This window comes from Bos grunniens, chromosome 4, assembly GCF_055505025.1.
Source record: "Bos grunniens cultivar Pamir isolate PY7600 chromosome 4, Bosgru_T2T1.0, whole genome shotgun sequence".
In the NCBI taxonomy this organism is placed as follows: Eukaryota; Metazoa; Chordata; class Mammalia; order Artiodactyla; family Bovidae; genus Bos; species Bos grunniens.
The window spans coordinates 13,963,465-13,982,132 of NC_141168.1; the positions used below are offsets into that span (position 1 = coordinate 13,963,465).

The 18,668-nt window shown below is 54.3% G+C and overlaps 1 protein-coding gene across 2 annotated transcripts; it reads right to left on the reverse strand.

Annotated features, from left to right (window-relative positions):
• Window positions 1-40: 40 nt before the first annotated feature.
• Window positions 41-16,438, reverse strand: EPHB6 (EPH receptor B6). 2 transcript variants are annotated; one of them, XM_086398342.1, is made up of 17 exons: window positions 16,299-16,438; window positions 7,013-7,203; window positions 6,680-6,744; window positions 5,685-6,438; window positions 4,823-4,978; window positions 4,206-4,547; window positions 3,974-4,098; window positions 3,621-3,783; window positions 3,270-3,384; window positions 2,981-3,033; window positions 2,591-2,710; window positions 2,224-2,471; window positions 1,796-1,969; window positions 1,140-1,289; window positions 727-920; window positions 447-602; window positions 41-339 (listed from the first exon to the last, which is right to left on the reverse strand). In XM_086398342.1, the coding sequence occupies exons 2-17, from the start codon at window positions 7,110-7,112 to the stop codon at window positions 231-233; spliced, it is 3,024 nt and encodes a 1,007-aa protein (XP_086254468.1). In that variant the 5' UTR covers window positions 7,113-7,203; window positions 16,299-16,438; the 3' UTR covers window positions 41-230. The 2 variants fall into 2 exon arrangements, with proteins under 2 accessions (XP_086254468.1, XP_086254469.1); XM_086398343.1 differs by having other exon boundaries at window positions 7,013-7,206.
• Between the last annotated feature and the right edge of the window lie 2,230 nt (window positions 16,439-18,668).

An 18,668-nucleotide genomic window follows, 5' to 3' on the forward strand; every position in this document is an offset into this window, starting at 1 on the left:
CCTTCCATTCAGACCACAGGGCCTCACCACCACTCCGATGTGCAAAATCCCTTCTTTCCCTTTAATGTGGGGAGGGCAGTGTAAGACCCGGCAGGGCGGTGCCCCAAGGGTTGGGTTTAGTGTGTGGCTGGCAGGCGTGGAGCCGGGCTCACATCTCCCTTGGCCCCCCTGGGACCCTCATCCAGGACTTGGTTACAGGCATCCTCACGTCGTAGCTTCCCCCCCAGACCTCAGACCTCCACGGGGCCCGGTGGCCTCAAGTGCTGCTGCAGGAGCTGAATGTGGTGTAACAGCTTCTTCTGGTGGCCAGCCAGGGTGACCCCCAGGGCGGGCAGGTCTCTAGAGGGGGACAGAAGGGAAAAAAAATCGGGGCCTGTGTCTCCAAGACCCCAGGCCCCACCCCTGGCCCTGGGCCGAGGCTCCCCTCCCAGACTCTCCCGGCTTACTCCAGGCTGAGCTGAGCCACATCACCGAAGGTGCAGAGGCCAGACTGGGAGAAGTTGTCCTGGTAGCACTCCAGGCCGATGGCCGAGAGCCAGGCCTGAGGGGAGTCCAGAGACGGAAAGTCCAGGGCTACAGGATTCAGCAGGGCCTGGGAAGGTCTGGGAGGGCGGGGCAGGGAGGTCAAAGTCTCCTCTTCATCCTTGTCCCCTCTCCTCAGTTTCCTTTGTGGGTCTGCATCAACCCTCCCTGGCTGTCCCGGGCTCTAACGCCAAAGCTCCAGACCTGTCCCCGGGGCTCCCGCCAGCCTGCAGAGTGTCTGGCTTGCGGATCATCTTGTCAAATGCGGCCACCAGCTGGTCAAAGTGAGGTCGCTGGGTACGATCCTTCTGCCAAGTGTCCAGCATAAGCAGGTGCAGTCCAGGTGGACAGCCTGGAGGCGGGGGCAGCCGGAATTCCTGCTCGATTGCATTTAGCACCTGGGGATTAGAGGAAGAAGATGGTGCTTAGAGGCCATTGCTAGTGGAAAGGAATGTATCGTTAGGTAAGCATGAGGTTGGAAAGAAACTATGAGACCCATGAGATCTTAGAACATGAATGTATTCCAGGATGGAGGGCTTCGAATGTTTGAGTCTGTGAGGCTGGTGGGTTGGACGGACAGGGGTGGGGAATCATCACTGTCCAGGTCATGAGCTCACCTCCTGGTCACTCATGTCCCAGTAGGGCCGCTCTCCATAGCTCATCACTTCCCACATCACTATCCCGAAGCTCCAGACATCACTGGATGTTGTATGTTTCCCGTGTGTGATGACCTCTGGGGCCGCCCAGCGAAGCAGACAACTTGGGCCCTGAGGGGTAGGGTTGAAAGTAACAATAGCAATAATCAGAGCCATGGTCCTAGTTACTGATCAACTACTAAGTGCTCAGATGTGCATCAAGGGTTTCACAGCAAGCATCTCGTTTAATCCTGTAATGACCCTGTATCACGGACGGCATTGTCTCCATTTTGCAGGTACAGAGGCTGAGACGTAGAGAAATACAAACTTGTGCAAAGTCACAGAGCTTGACGGTGGTGTGTGGATTGGTACCCAGGGATTCTGACACTGGTCAGCATTAGGGAAGGGCAGGAGGTGGTCCTAGGAGGACTCCCCTCTCTCCCTCAGTGTGCTTAGTCCATTCCTGACGTCCCGCTGTGCCCCTTCGCCCGGGGTTCGCTCCACCACCCAGGTGAGCTCCGCCCCTTCAGACTCTAAGGTCTGCCACCTGAGGCACCCACCGCCCTTGGTCCCAGCTTGTCCTCCAGCAACCCCCTCCCCCGCCCCTGAGAGGCCGGGCCCGGAGGCTGTGCTCTCACCTGAGGACTGCGGCCGAGACGAGCCACTTTGCACTCCAGGTGGCTGTTCACCAGCACGCTGTGGGCAGAGAGTGCACGGTGCACGAAGCCGAAGCTGGATAGGTACTGCATAGCAGCGGCCACACCCCGCTGCATGGCCACCAACTGCAGGCTGCTGAACTGGCCCTCCCGCTGCTAGGGGACGGTGGGGGGGACAGAGGTCAGCAAAAGCAGGGGGGTACCTAGACACATCACACAGACACACTGGCACCCAAGGGCAAGGGCCATTTGGAATCAGAATGGCCTGAGAATGAAGGCTGAAGACCCCAGAGGCAGGGGCAGGAGGGAGCTGAGGGATGGGGCTGTGGGTCCCGGACAGCTAAGAACTGCCCGCTTTCCCGGCCCAAGCCTCCCCTCGCCAGCACCGCCTCACCACCAGCCTGACTGACCCTCAAGAAGCTGTCCAGGGGGCCCAGCTCCATGAGTTCCGTCAGCACCATGAAGGGCCGACTCCTGGTGACCACACCTTCCAGCCGCAAGATGTTGGGGTGCTGAAACTGGCCCAGCATGGCAGCCTGACCAAGAAAGGCCATCTGCAAACTCTCAGCACCTCCGGTCCACAGGGCCTGGATGGCCACGGCCTGCTCCCGCCGTCCCCGGGGCTGCAGACGGCCCCGGCGCACCTCCCCGAAGGACCCTGCGGGAGCAGGTGCAGGCTGAGGGGGATCCCCAGGAAGGACTCGAGGTGTCCTACCCTGTTCAGAAGGGACCCTCCTGGGACCCCCTTCCATGCCCTCCTCTGCCCCCATGCGGTACCTGCCCCAATGACCTCCTCGATCTTGATGTACGTGGGGTCAACCTCCCGGGCAAATTCTCGGATGGCCTGACAGGGGTCCTCGTAGGTGGAGGGATCGATGTAGTACTTCACCCCGAGCCCTGTAGGCATAGGGGGTGGTCCATGAAGAGGGGACGTGTTCACACACCCCAGGCTTGCTCTCTCACTTCCAAAGACAGCGCCAAGGAGCTGCCCGCAAACCGGGGGGCCGGGCCCTGCCTGGGGGTACCCCTGGACAGTTCTCAGCTGTCCCAGACTCACTGCCCCATTCCTCCGCCCCCTCCTGCCCCACTTCTGGGGTCTTCATCCTTCCTTCTCAGGCCGTTCTGATTCCAACTCCTCTGCCCCCCACTTCCTGGCCCCACCCCAACCTGGGCTGCTGTACTGCTGCAGTTGTTCCATGTAGCCGGTTCCACGCCGCTTCCTGGGGGACAAAAACCACAGTCCTGCAGTCACACTCCCATCTGTCCCCTCCCCAGTCTACCCCGCAGAGGCCAAGGTCCTGCCAGGGCTCGGGGGTGGGAGACAGCCAGACCCAGGGGCCGGGGGCTGCTGGGGGTAGAGGATGCTGGTGGGGGTTTCCCTGGGGAACTCCAGGGCTGTCAGGACTTGGGGCCGTGTGGAGGGAATGGTACCTGGCCATGGTGGGGAGGGGCTCACCTCTGGAAGACGAGAGCCAGCACGGTGATGGCCGCCAGCAGAAGGAAGGCCAGCGCCCCCAGGATGGACCCAACCACCAAGGAAAGCCTCTCAGGAAGTTGAGCGGACAGCTCACCTGGAGAACCAGCCACCCAGGGGCACAGGTGAGTAAGATCTCACATGCCGGAGCATCCTTCCCTCATGCAACCACCTACCTGCACCGCCCCCCACCCCACCATGGAACTGAAGATCAAGGGGCAGATACTCTCCTGGTCTGGAGGGTCGGGGTGAAGGTTCAAGGTCTGGATGGGCCCCAAGCCCTTCCTCACCATCCCTTCGGGCTGCCCCCACCCCACCCAGGCCTCCCCTCACCTTGAGGCAGCGTCTGGAAGTAGACCTTGCCCCCATAGGGGCCGTGGCCCGCGGCTGTCCGCGCCCGCACCTGGAAGCCGTAGATGTGGCCGGGGCTCAGCTTGGTCACGGTGGCTGTGTTGGTCTCGCTGGTCAGGGTGAAGGAGTGGGATTCATCTTCTGCCTGGAGAGGGGCGACAGCCACTCACTCCCTGCCGGCCGTGGGGTCCTGGTCCCCCCTGCCTGCCTCCCACATTCCTCACTCCCCTGCTGCAGGGTCCTGAGGCACCCCTCCGGTCCCCCCACCTCTCGCCCCACTGTGGGGCCCCTGGAACCTCCCACCAGCCCCACCAGGGGTGCCCTCTGCTCCCTACCTGGTCATAGTAGCGGAGCTGATAGTCCAGGATGTTTCCGTTGGTCTGGTCAGGCTGTGGCCAGGACACAGTGATGCTGTTGGAGGCGCGACTCACCTGGTGCACGGCAGGGACTGCGGAGGGAACTGGCGTGGGGGTGACATTAGTGGGGTTTCCACGGGCTGGAGAGCAGGAGTGGGGCACGGGGGCATTCTAAGGAGGAGACTGGAAGCTTGGGGTGGCTGAGGCTCACCTGCGTGGCTGGTGCTTACATTGATGGCTGCAGCCTGGGGAGGGTCAGGGCTGAGCTCCGACACCCCGTTGACAGCTTGCACCTCCAGGATGTAGGGTACGTGTGGCCGCAGCCCCCCGATGAGCACGCGGCTCTCGGTCAAGCCCCTCTGGCGGGGGTCGAAATGCACCTCGTCCCTACAGCGGCGACAAGGGCCCTGGCCCCCGGCCCCTCCGCACTCCTTGCACACCACGTTGAAAAGCAGGTCCCCGCGGCCCCCAAGCTCCCGAGGCAGGCGCCAGTGCAGCATGAGGGCGGAGCCCTGCACCTCGAACCACAGCTCCCGGGGGGCTGACGGGGGGCCTGGGGAGACAGCGCGCATGAGGCGGACAAGGGCCGGGAGTAGGGAGTTGTGGGGTGGAGGTGATGGGGAAAGTAAAAAGGAAGGAGACAGTGGAGGGAGGAACCAAGGTGGGCCGGGAGGGGAGCAGCAGGGAAAAGTGGTGGGGAAGGAAAGCAAGGACAGAGGAGGAAAAAGTCACTGCAAATGCCAACCAGCCACCCCATTGCCCTCAGGCTCACCCTCTCCTGGCCCCACTGCATCCCGATTCCATCCCTGGGGTAGGTTGGGAACTCACCAGTGCAGGGAGCCTCTGGGGGGTCTGAACTGGCCCGGAAGAAGCCCTCCAGGCAGGGGCACACAGGGGCCGCAGGGGCCAGGGCGTGGCTGCGGGCAGGGCATGGTGAGCAGGGGGCATTCCCAGCCAAGGCTTTGTAGGACCCCCGAGGGCAGGCTAAGGGGCAGAGGAGGGAGTGGCCTCAGGTCCACTCTCCATCCTGAGCCCCCCCAACACTGGCACTGCCATTCCCCCAGGCCTGGGGTTCCTCCCGAGATCTGCCTCTCCTCCTCACCCCTCTCCTCCCTCTCTGCCTCCTTCGGGCAGACCCTGACACGACTTCTGCCATTTTTCTGGGGGCAGAATTACATTTCCATTGATGGAAAAAGTCTTGTGTGGTGGGGGCTGCAGCAGGCCAGGCACTAGAGGCAGGGCGTGGCCTGCCTGCACAACCTCTGTCTGCAGAGGCCGCCTGCAGCCTGCACTCACAGCAGAATCACCCTGTTCAGTTGTACCCAATGCCTCCCAGGAGGATCCTGGCCATGGGATGATCCATCCCTAGCTAGACAGCAAATACAGACAAAGGGCCCCATCCCACCACAGCCCAGGAGTTCAATGCCTTTCATCGCCATCCCTTCAGAGGCCTGTAGCCCTGGGAGCCCCAGCAAGTGCTGTGGAATTCTCCAGAATGTTCCAGAAGTTTCAGATGAGTGGACGAAAGCAAGCCTGGGTGCTTTAGGAAATAAATCCGGAGAAAACAAGGGTCCTTTCCTAAAACAGCTTATTGTTGACCTTTGTGTGTGTGGGGTGCGGGGGTGGGGGTACAAAATGAAGTGTGGACCAGTTCAGGAGCGATCTCAAGTACAAGGGAGTGGGGTCTCACCTTGGCAGGCCTTGTCTCCCCGCGCAGGCTGGTGCCCTGGCTGGCAGCGGCAGCCCCCGACGGCAACCATCCACTTGCCCTCCCCGTTGCAGTGCAGCCTGGGGGAGCTGCCCGCTGCCTGGCCCCCTGCTCCATCCTCCTCCGGCTCCGCGTGTGCCACACAGGTGCCCACGGCCGCCACCAGGGAGGCGCCCCCGGCCCCACTGGCCTGCGTCTCAGGAAAGGAGGCGAAGGCACGGAGCACAGAGGGGCAGGCATAGGAAAAGAGCTTGACCGCCACGAGGGCCAGGCAGGCCCCCGTGTCCTGGAAAGCCACGTAGAAGCCGCGCTGGGTTAAGGGCCCGAAGCTCCGCTCCTTGACGTTCAGCTGCAGCCCCGCTCTCTGCCCGGCCCGCGGGGGGCCCACCGCCCAGGCCGAGGAGGCAGGAAAACTCTCATCCGCCGCGATCGTGTCCACCTTGGTCCAGCGTTTGAGGTGCCAGGAGGAGATGCTGTCGGGGCCGTCGGGCTCCTCGGCCTGGCGGTAGTAAAGCGTGAAGGTCTCCCGGCAGGTGCCCCCCGCCACGCCCAGGCTGGAGCAGGCCCGCACTGAGAAGTGCAGTCGGATGTGCGCCCGCTGGGCCCCTCGCCGCTCCACAAAGTGTGTCTGCAGCCAGTTGTCCTGCCCCAGGCCTGGAGCGGCCCCGGCCACGTGGCATGCCTCGAAGGTCCGAGTCAGGCGTCGCTGGTCATCCAGAACGCTCACTTCGTCCCACTGCAGGGAAGAACCACAGAGGTGGGTCCGTAGGGGGCAGGGAGGCGGGGCATATCCCTTCCAGCCCATCTTAGAATTAAGCACATGCAAAGCCACTGAGGATGCCTAAAAGTCCTCTTCCTCTGGAGGGTAGACCTCTTAACCCAGCCATCTCCACTGAGGGTTTCCTCCCCAGAATCACGGAGCTTCTGATTGGAGCATGGGGAGGGGCGCCGGCTCAGAATGCAAGAGTGATACTCACCCCACCTGGTGGGTAGGTGAGCCAACCAATCTCAGATGTCTCTCCAGTGGTGTCCAGCAACACCTCTGCCCAGAGACAAGAAGGGATACTCAGCGGCCAGGCCTTCAGCTGGCAGGGCTAAGCCCACCCCAGCCCCACTGGGAAGAGAATTTTCCTCCCAGATTCATTTAACTGACCAACAGGAGCCTGATTGTCTCCTGGGAGCCCTTCTCTGAAACTTTCCCCATCCCTTTTCCTCTCTTGATGTCTCACTCTTCTGAATCTTTCCTACTTCCCACATGTGCTGGGTCTCTACTGGCAGGTGGACTTCTTCCGTCTCCCCTCCCGGCTTACCTTCCAGAGCCAGGACTGAGGACACCAGGGCTAGAACCCACAGGCTGCCGACCATGCCCGCCGCTCTGCTCCCTGATGGGGCAGCCCCCTCAGCAGCCATGAGGCATCTTCAGGGCTCCCACCATGGCCCTGCCACCACCCTGCTCCCAAGTGGGGCTGCTGCTTTGCAAGGCTGGAGTCTGCAGCCAAGCCTGCTTCCAGATACAAAGGAAAGAAGAGGCCAGTAAGAAGTAACCACATTGCTTCACAGTTGGTACAGCCTCCAAAACCTGGCCCTGGGTCTCCCCCTGAAGCTATCAAAGTGCCCCAGCACCAACCATGGGTGGGGCCAGCAGGAAGCCGAATCTCTCCTGACCTGTGTTGAGTCCACCATTTTGGGGGACCACGTGCCCAGTCGGTCTACCTCCTACACTGTGCAGGTGACCCATTTCTGAGCATCTGTTGCTCATGGCCCTCCCTGATCCAGGTGGCACAGTGATAAAGAATCTGCCTGCAAGGCAGGAGACGCGGGGTTGATTCCTGGGTCAGCAAGATCCCCCGGAGAAGGAAATGGCAACCCACACTAGTATTCTTGCCTAGGAAATCTCCATGGACAGAGGAGCCTGGTGGGCTACAGTCCATGGGGTTGCAAAAGAGTTGGACATGACTGAGCTAGACAACAAACGAACTTAGAGCACAGGGTAGCTCTGAGCCAGTTGTACCCCTTTTCTTCTGGAAGGAGCTATTCAAGTTCTTTCTCTTCATTTATTCTCCTCTCTTCCTCCTAAGGCCGCCCTGTATAGAAAGTCAGAAGATGCTTCTCATTAAAAGCAGGGGAGTTACAAGCTACTCCTTCCCTGGGGGGACACACGGTCCCCTCTCCCCAACACTTCCCAACCCCCATCAGACTTAGACACTCTAGGACATTTCAGAGAGGCAGTGAAGCGAGAGGGACCGCAGAAGGAGAGCTGTGGGTATGAAGGGAGGGAGGGTGCAAGAGCAGACACGAAAATGAACAAAGGCAGAAAGATTCTGCCTGTTAAAGCAACCAGGATGAAGAAGGGACAGAGCTATTTAGGTCCTCTCTCTTCAAGCGGTATGTTTTTTCTCTGGCTTACAGAAAAATAAATGCATGCCCTTATATGTATATAAAGATGCTCCCTAGCTTACTCACAATGAAAGGGAGGCATGTCATTTGTTCTATGAAATTAACAATGCCTGAGTAGGAGGTGGTGTGAGAAACAGGCTCTCTTGTATTCGCTGTGGGTTCGAGTTGGTGTATACTCTTGTGGGCTTGAGTTGGTGTATACTCTTAGAAGGACCATTGGTGATGTCTATCTAGCAGGTTCACGTCTAAGAATTTGTCCTTCAGGTATCTATACCTGGATTCCTTTGCACAGATGTTCAAACAAGAATATTTATTGCATCATTGTTGGTAAGGGAAAATACAGCAAAGTAACTGTTCATCAATAGAAAGATGACTAAAAAAATTATGGCACAGCCTCCAAAAAGAATAAGGGCTAGTGTTTATGTATTGATATGGAAATAATGTCCAAGTGAAAGTACATAGTCCATTGCAGAGTCATATACAGTATGCTCCTGATTGGTAACCTAAGAAGGCCCTACATATATAATACGTAGGTTTGTAAAGGGGTTTCCCAGATGGCACAAGTGGTAAAGAACCCATCTGCTAATATAGGAGATGTAGGTTCAGTCCCTGGGTTGGGAAGATCCCCTGGAGGAGGGCATGGCAACCCACTCCAGTAGTCTTGCCTAGAGAATCCAATGGACAGGGAAGGCAAGTGGGCTATGGTCCATGGGGTTGCAAAGAGTTAGACATGACTGAAGTGACTTAGCATACACACATGTATGTAAGGATCTTAAAGAAAGGCAGACAAAAGCTGGGAAGAAAGGGAGAGGGAAAGCATGAGGAATAATGCAAGAAGCATTTACTCTCATATCCTCTTTATTTTTTTTTTCTTGTCCTTCAGTTTTTAGAAATTTATTTTTAATTGGAGGATAATTCCTTTACAATATTGTGTTGATTTCTGCCTGAATGAATCAGCTATAAGTATACACATGTACTCTCCCTCTAGAAACCACCCCATCCCACCCTTCTAGCTTGACACAGAGTACCATGATGTACTCTGTGTACAAAAAATGATACTGATGAACCTGTTTGCAGGGCAGGAATAGAGATGCAGACATAGAGAACAGACTTTGGACACACAGGGGTAAGGAGATGGTGGGAGGAAGCACTGAAGCATACACATTACCATATGTAAAATAGATAGGGAAGTTGCTATATAAATCTTTAGTTTCTACAGTTTAAAATCTTGGGACGTCCCTGGAGGTCCAGTGCTTAAGACTCCTTGGTCCCAATTCAGGGGGTGTGAGTTTGATCCCTGGTGGGGGAACTAAGATCCCACATGCCAAAGGAAATGGCCATAAATAAATTGATTAATTAAGATAAAACTATTAATGATAAAAATCTTGCATGCATATTATTTTTCAGTGAAATCTTCAAAATTTCAAATCTGTAAATAATAACTGTTGAATGAAAAGTGGAAGTGTTAGTTGCTCAATCGAGTCCGACTCTTTGCGACCCCATAGCCTATAGCCTGCCAGGCTCCTCTGCCCGTGGAATTCTCCAGGCAAGAATACTGGAGTAGGTTGCCATTCCCTTCTCCAAGGCATCTTCCCTGACCCAAAGATTGAACCCTGGTCTCCCATATTGCACAGAGATTCTTTACCATCTGAGCCACCAGGGAAGCCCTGCTGCTGCTGCTGCTGCTAAGTCACTTCAGTCGTGTCTGACTCTGTGCGACCCCATAGACAGCAGCCAACCAGGCTCCCCTGTCCCTGGGATTCTCCAGGCAAGAACACTGGAGTGGGTTGCCATTTCCTTCTCCAATTATTACCTAAAAATAATAACTATTCAGTAAAATGAATCAAAATAGTGTTCATGCCCTCAAAATGGTTTGTCAGGACTATGTGATAAGCTATGTTTTTATATAAAACATTCTCCAGCCTTTAGAAGCACAACACTGCAGCTCACAAACACAGGACTAAGAGTCGTGGCTGCCTCCAGGGTCACGGTGAAGGAAAACGGGCTCAAACCTTTCTTTGCTCGTTGGTCTAAGGTCAGTTGGTCTAAGACGAGCTCTCTCTCTCCCTATGACTGAGTCTCAAAAGCCTGTGAGTTGCATGGACAAGAGAAGTAGAGGCCATTGATTTCTCTTGAGAAGAAAACAAGAGGCATGTTGCTCAAAAGACTGAAAAGATTGAAAGCAAAAATAAAAGCCAATTGGAAGTTGGAACCAAAAAAAGTACACATTTCACAACGAAACTGAGACCAAACTACTAAACGACATTTTACTTTGACAAAGGTGAAAATCATGATTTGATTCCTACCAGTCTCATTTTTTTTCAGTTAATGCTGGGTATGCCTAGGCTGAAGCCTTCAGCGTTATCTCCAGGTGATTTTCATGAAAAGACACCATTTGTGCATCTGCATGGCCTGACATGAGTGGATGTCTGCCAAGTGGCCACTAAAATTTACCTTTCAGGCCTCTAGAACACCATATGAGAAATGAAGAGTTCAGTTTATGGCATATGGAAACAAGTAAGGAGCATCTGGAAATTTCCACCTTGTATACCTTGAACTTACACAATATTATATGTCAATTGTATCTCAGTATGGCTCAGATGGTAAAGTGTCTGCCTGCAATGCAGGAGACCTGGGTTTGATCCCTGGGTCAGAAAGATCCCCTGGAGAAGGAAATGGCAACCCACTCCAGTACTCTTGCCTAGAAAATTCCATGGATGGAGAAGCCTGGTGGGCTACAGTCCATGGGGTCGCAAAGAGTCAGACACGACTGAGTGACTTCACTTTCTTAAAGCTGGGGTGGGGGTGGGGAAGAATCATTTCCATATGGGAGAAGGCAATGGCACCCTACTCCAGTACTCTTGCCTGGAGAATCCCATGGATGGAGGAGCCTGGTGGGCTGCAGTCCATGGGGTCGCGAAGAGTCGGACACGACTGAGCGACTTCCCTTTCACTTTTCACTTTCCTGCATTGGAGAAGGAAATGGCAACCCACTCCAGTGGTCTTGCCTGGAGAATCCCAGGGACGGGGGAGCCTGGTGGGCTGCCATCTATGGGGTTGCACAGAGTCGGACACGACTGAAGTGACTTAGCAGCAGTAGCAGCAAATTATTACTAAGAAGCAGAAGTTCTTTGCCAATACTGTCCCAAATGCTACAAAAATCATTCACAGATTATATTAATGTTTCAAAGAAGAACCAGGAGATGGTAAAGTAAAAAGCATGGTCCCATCAACAATGGCTGTTTAATGATAGTTTCCGTATTTCAGTCCTCTTACACAATCCAAACATAAAACTAATAACTGACAATTTTGCACACACACACAAAAAAAGAATTTAAAAAACACAATGCCTGCTTAAGAAATGTCCTAAAGTAATTTAATTCATGTTGTGGGTATACCACCACCCCACCCCCAATCTTAATGGCTTAATTTGAAGACATGCTTCACACAGTAGAGCAGACCAGATTCTGTCCCACTCTCTGTCACAGAGTCTTTAGGAAAGCTGTTATCAAGAACTGAAAATGCCAGCAAGACATCTTTAAACAGTGAAGGCTATTATACCATTCGGCCAGCAGATATTCTTTAAAATAGCCTCTTTCAGTCAGAACACGGATAGAATCTGGAGTCTGTACAAAGAAGAAACTATAAGCAGTGTGCCTTCTTAAACTTATAGCTAGACAAATAATCATGGAGAAGGAATAATGAACACTTTGGATATGTCCCAGGGAATTTTTGGAGAGACAGCGAAACATGAGAGAAAAAGATGCACACTGCCAATCACATCAGCTGTGAAACATGGAACATACTAGAAGATGAATGGCCAAGCATTTGCTTTGATGACCCACAATACAAGTAAATGGCTTGTGGCTACAATAGGGTGTCTACATAGCTTTAGTATGCATCTAGATGACAACATGAAGCTGGCCTCTCTCCAGAAGATCCAGAAAAGAACAGAAGCAATTATAAAACAAGCTAAAGCCACTCACTTGCTAATGTCAAGAGGAATCAGGAAAAAAAAAAAAAAAATGAAGTAGAGACATCACATGTAGGTTGCTGCAAGTAATTTTTTGAAATGTTACAAAGAACAAAGGTATTCATTAAAAAGAAATGGTTGAGGACTTTCAAGTACCCAGAAGTGTACTTTTGCTGTTTGATGAGGACCTCGGTTAGATTCGGATCCAGAAGACGGATGGTTATAAATAAGTTTCTTCAGAAAAAAATTGTTGCTGAGTGAGACTAGGAAGTTAGGTCGGCTCTTATGTATCCAACCAACCAGATAAATCCAAGTCTTTTATTTTTTAATGTATAAAAAGAAACTGAGTCTATCTCTATGGCAAGGATAAAAATAAGGATAGAGGTAACATTATCAAGATATGGAGAAACTGCTGTCAACTAATTCCTGCCACTGCAGATTCTTTTGAAACAAGATTCAAAGGCAGAAATGTAAGTGACAAGAACACGCAGCTCCATCACATGCCTGGAATACAAAACAGGCAAGACTTAGAACTTGATGTTCAAAGGTGCCTTCAATGGCTGAGGACTAGGACATCTTTCAGCATTTGGTCCAGGAGGGTGCCCTGGGAGCAGCCGATCACATCCGGGCTGCCACACAGAGGGAGACAGGCCTCCGTAAGGTCAGGTCCCGTCATTCTCTTCCCTTCAACCTGTTTGAGATTTCTCTGTCTTCTCCAGCTCAGGAGAGGAATCGGTCAGGGTTTAGAAATCCTCTAACCTCTGAAAAAGCAGAAGACTTATCTCCATCAGGAAAACATTCACATTTCAGATGTGTACTGGCTTTAAAAATAAAAACAGCAGGAGCAGCAGAAATGTGGATGTAAAATGATAGTTCAGAAAATGAAACTGATTAGACCAAGTTTCTTGTGATAAAAACTGCATTCCATGACCAGATCCTTTTTTTTGTCTCAGCTCCTTTTCTGGTTATACCATTTTCTATCTTTTGGATACAGTAGGAACACTATAGCCACAAGCTTGCTACGTTTTTTTTAGTTTACAAAAAACACGGCAGTTTCGTAACATTGGGATTGTATTTTGTTTTCACAAACTGGCAAAGATTAAAGATGTGTAGAGTCTTAGCTTATAAATCATAGCTTACGAGAGTTGTTTTCTATAAAAATGAAAGATTTAAAAATACATGAGTAAACCTGTAAGAATTTAAAAAGTTAACTGTGCTCACATTAAAATGATAAATGTGAAAATTTATGAACAAACCAAGCTGACTTAAATATAATTTATGCACCTGGATTCATAAAGCAAATTTGTAAAAATTAAGTAATATAAGGCCAATGAGCTTGGAGGAAGATATGGCAAATGATATATCGGGCCATTAAAACTGGTTACTGTAGGAGGCAGAAATGGAGGATGGGGGTGGGGGGGCTCTTATGAACTGTCTCTTATACATACTTGAATTGTTTTTCTTGTCACAATGAGCATATCTTATTTCGATAATTAAAGCAAAATCTCACAGAATCTAAACAAAAAAGGAAAATATTTATAAAACCTCGATTAGTATAACATCTTTACAATTTATCTCCCTGCCTTTGGCCTTTAGGTTTCAAAATATCTAGAAATTTTCAGATATCTGGTGAAAGCAGATCTAGAGAGGCAGTAGGATCTGGGAACGAATGAGTGAAAGGATGTCAACAATAAAAGCAAAATAACTTCTATCCCTTTAAGCTCCTCTCCCAAGAAATTGAAATTGTCCCATGATAATGCCATGTTTGTCAGTGATGCCAAGCACTGATGACATCAGCGATGTCTCAGTGATGTCAAGGCCTGCAACTTCAAAGAGAAAGAGAGGCTCAGAACACACACGGGGCATGAACAGTGAACCCAGGGAGGCAGAGCAGCCTGCCTGCCAGCAGGGTGAGACGAGGTCCCGAGGGCAAAGAGGCCAATGGTTTTAAGTGGCTGGTGTGTCTTCTGCGGTTGCTGAGCTGGTCTGCACACCTGTTAGTCGCAGGGCCGGTGTGGGAGGGCTCAGGACCACGGGCCCTGTCCTCTGTCCTGTTCTGCAGCTGTTAAACGCCCAGGAAATTCCAGGATAATCCTTGCTCAGCTTACTGCTGCAGCCTTTGCCCTTAATCTCCACCTTGGATATGGGCTCGGTAGCTGTCTCTCCGAGCTCCGGCCACTCGCCTTAAAAAGGATCCCGGTGGCCTTCAAAGAGACATCTAGAGCCCACAGTGAGGAGGTGGCTTTCCTCCGGTGCCTCTAGCCCCTGCCGCCCGGGGCTGGAGAAGCTGATGCGTGGATTACCTAGCAAAGGACAGTGCTGGGTCCCCGGAGGACTGCAGCCCCAGAGAATGTCCCCCAGAGCACGTAGATGCAGAGAAATGTGCCTCCCACTCCCTGGCTGGCTGTGGAGCTGGGGGAGGATTTTAAGATGCAGGCAGTGTCTGGGTCTAGCCAGACAGCCACTTAGAATGAGCCACTCAGGCTTGTACCATGCCGGGGGCGGGGGGGGACAGGGGGCCAGGGGACACGCGTGGCCCCAGAAAAAGGGCATGAAGGAGGGTGTTGGGGCCATTGGTACATATGCAGGAGAGATGAGTAAGTGGAAGATGGTGGAAGAAAGCCCATGAGTGCCAGGACCAGTGCCTGTGAGCTCAAGTATGAGAGTGTGTAATGGAGTGTATATGAGGTGAGACGGGTGTGGAGCAGGAGAGTATGTGCTAGGTGTGTGTGTGTGTGTGTGTGTGTGTGTGTGTGTGTGTGACAGCAAGCACATCCCTGCAGATCCCAAGTGGTCCTCATACTGGTGGCAGACACCCATGAGCCCTACCCTCTCACCCTGGGTCTGTCCCTGCTCCGCCCCTAGTCAGGGTCTAAACTGTGTTCTGTCCCAGGAGCTGCTTCTGTGGAAACACCTGGACTAGGAGAGGAAAGTAAAAGGGGAGCAAGGAGAAAGAGAAACCTCAGGCTCAAAGCCCCCCCAGACCTCAGCATCCCCTTTCCACCTAGTGAGGAGTGTGCTGGGGACCCAGGGCCCAGGGCCCAGGGCCCAGGTCTGGAGACGGTGATCAGCAGGGAGGGGAAGGAGGGGTGGTCCTGCCCTTCCCACACTCAGCCCATCACTGCCTGTTGCTCCCCTGCACTCTGATGAGAGCCGCCAGTGCTGGCCATCTTCTTGCGCCCCTTGTGAACCAATAGACTCTGAAGGAGTCCTCTTCCCTAGGCCACTAGGTGGGTACATAGGAGCCTTCACCCTGATCTTTCTGCACCAAAAATGTGCACTGCCCTGAATAAGCCCAGCCACCCTTCTGAACAGTACCTGGCAAATCTGAGCACCCCAGCACCCATGACTTGGGCAGTTGCCCTTCACTGCCCACGTCCCACAGCTCCTTTCCCACCGAACCAGCATCTCCCCTTTCTAGCGCCTGAGTCAAGTTGCCCAGGCGGGCGCAGGGCCCGGGGTTAACTGATTGGCAACAGGCCCAGCCGCTTCTCTCCCTGGGCACTGCCAGGGACATTACAACATCAGCTAGGCTGGGCCCCTGCCAGCTCCCCCAGGGATGGGAGGAGAGAGGGTGCCAGACAGCCAAGATTGGTGGGTGCGGGTGCTGGGCAGGCAGGGCCACGCACCCAGATGTAAAGCGAGGAGGTGGAGTCCGGGAGCAGCGAGCAGTGACTTTGGTTGCAAGTTGGGGTTCAGGGCTGGGGAGCAGGAACCCAGGCTTCCCTCCACTCCAGGGCTCCTGGGTGGTGAGGGCGGTGGGAGGCAGGATAGGCTGCGGGGAGCTGGGGGCAGGTGCCCGTTCAACCTCCATGCTCCTCCCAGCTCCACTAGGATTGGAGAGATGCCATCGGAGTCAGAGGGGGTGGGCAAGCCTCTTCAGAAGGCTGGGAGCCGCCTCCTCCAGGACCCCTAACTCAGGACCCCCGATGTCAGAACCAACCAAGTGTCTCCGGAAACACAGTGGGGGACAGCAGCAGCAGGGTTATGGAGGTGTCACTACGGCTGGGCACAGGCAGGGTGGGGTGGGGTGGAAGCCAGGTGGGCCAGTTACGCACCCATCACAAACCTCGCTCTCGCGTGGGGTGGGGGATACTCAGCGCGCCCGCCAGGAGGACCCTGGGATCTGCAGAGGCCCTGTCTGGAGGGGCCCTCGACTTCTGCATCCCTGTCCCCCGGGACGCCGGCCCCCGCCCCCCAACGCCGCCTGCGACCCCCAGGCTCACCTTCGCGCCGGCCGCAGGCTCCGCAGGTCTGCGCCCTCCCCGAGGCCCCGCACTGGAGCCGCGGCTCTGGGCGCTCTCCCGGCGCCTTCCGGGTCTCCGCTCGGGCGCGGGGACCCCCACCCGTCTCGGCGGCCAGGATCCACACGGCGCCGAGCGTCTCAGGGCTGCGAGGCGGCCGGGGGGCGGCGGCCGGCGGCAGGGGCTGCTCCGGAGGCGGGGCGCCGGGGATGGTGCGGAGCCCGCGTCGCGCTCGTCGTAGCCGCGCTGGGCCGCGGGGCTCGCCGCCCGCTGCTCTGCGCCCGAGCGGCGGCTGGAGCGAGCGCAGCCCGACCCGCCCCCTCCGCGTCCCTCCCAGCCCCGCCCGCCCCTCTCCGGCCCCTCCGGCCGCCCTCCCTCTCCCCTCTTCCGGGGCGCCCAGCCCGCCCTCCCGGGCCTCGGCAGCGAGTGCGCGGCCCGGGCGCGCGGGGGAGAGCGGGGTGGCGGCGCGGGGCTCGCCCGGGGCCCGCCCGTGCGACCGGCCGGTGGACGTGGGCGCGGAGGATGAAAACCGGCCGGGCCTGGGGCAGGCGGCCGGGAGCTGGGTGTTAAGACCCCGGGGCGGGCGTGCGGGCTCCGGCTGCCGGAGAGCAACGCGACTGGTACCCAGGGCAGGGCAGGGCAGGGGCCCCCTCGCCCCCTCGCCTCCCCTGCTCTTCTGCTTCAACTCTAGGAACTAAACCCACTGTTTTAGTTCCCACTCAGATTTGAATTAAGGTGGGCGTGAGCTGAGAAAAAAAGAAGAAAGTGGGTGGAGGGAAAGACAAACTGAGAATCTGGAGGGTGCGGGGGCGGGCGCGGGCTGGGGAGCGCTGGATCTGCAGGCAGGGTTGACAGTGGCTCTGATTGAGCCTTCTTCTGGGCGCCGGTGACCCCGGGTCTTGCTCGGCTTTGGGGCTTCTGACTCCACTCTCCCTCCCTTCATCCTCCCCCCAAGGGCAGGGAAGCCTGGCTCTGGAAGGGGAGGTCCTGAAGTCTCTGCCAGGCGCTTACACGACCGGGGCAAGTCGCTGCACCTCTGGGTGCCTCCTCCCTGGTCCGCTCTCTAGAGAGAGCCTCCCCACGCAGTGAGAGGCGGTGGGAGGTCCTCGCTGCGGGTGCCTGGAAACGTTGAGGAACCGAGGAGGGCACCGCGAGGAAAAAAATGTTCGTGCCCATCGGTAGCCTCCTCTCAAACCCGGGATGGGATTGGGGGGAGGGGGGGTCCATTGTTCCTGTCCTCACAAGCCAGAGCCGAGGTCTTCCAGCGAAGTGTTGCTACCACCTGCTGGCTCTTTCAAAGAACACAAGCGTCAGGGGGAGTCTAGCCTCCCCCGCCCCAACTCTTCTTCGTATTACCCTGTCCTTCGCCAGTCGCCTATCTTCCCCGTTTATTCAAGACCCCGTTATTAAAGCAGTAGCTGCAAATGGGCTGGTCAAAACTGGTACTCAAGGAGCCTTCAGAAACGCAGGCAAATTGTGAAAGAGGTCTGTGAGCCAACAAGTACAAAAGGCAGAACAATGAAACTCTTCAGGACGCACCTGGGAGAAACAGGCTTTAATGAACTGGGTGAATGAGTGAGAGAGAGAGAAAGATAAAGGCGGCTGAACAAGTGTTTGCTGGGCAAGGGGCTTGTTCACTGGCAGTATCTGAGTCAATTAACAAGCCCAATGCCGTTGAGGGATTCTGCGTTTGAACATCCACACAGTAAGTCCCCTTACACTGGTGAGTTTATCTGTTTCCTCTCTTTGCTCTGAAACTCTGTGGCCTTCATTTCCAAATCAGTTCTCTCCAAGGCCTTGAGAGACTTTTGTGAAGAAACTTATCTTCACATGCTGTGCAATATTACATAACTCATGATCCTAGATACAGTAATAATTTGATTGTCAGATAGTTATGGGTATCTTGGAAACTTAAAAAGGCAGATGATTAAATTATGTTAAAAATAAAAGTATCAATCAAACCAAAACATAGAAGTAACTTTAAAAAGCCCAGAAATTCCAGTAGTGATTTGCAATCCATCGTGTATTCACATTATAGCAAAAGTATCTCTATTCTATTCCTTTCTATTGTCTGGCATAGCTCATTGTTTATACTGCCTGTTAGGTGCCTGTAATGTGAAATTAAGTTTTTGTTATTTGAGGCTTATGTAATTAGTTATTTTTCTTTTGTTAATAAAGCATGAGAGGCATTCAGATTTCAAAGAGAGCTTCATTGTACCCTGGAGGCAAAGAGGTTTAATTCTGTGATGACAATTCGCCCTGTATCATAGTCTCCTATGTGTTATCAAGCTGAATTTTAAATGCAGGTGGATGGCATACAATGTATGGGTAAGTTGTGTGCCACCTGCAGCT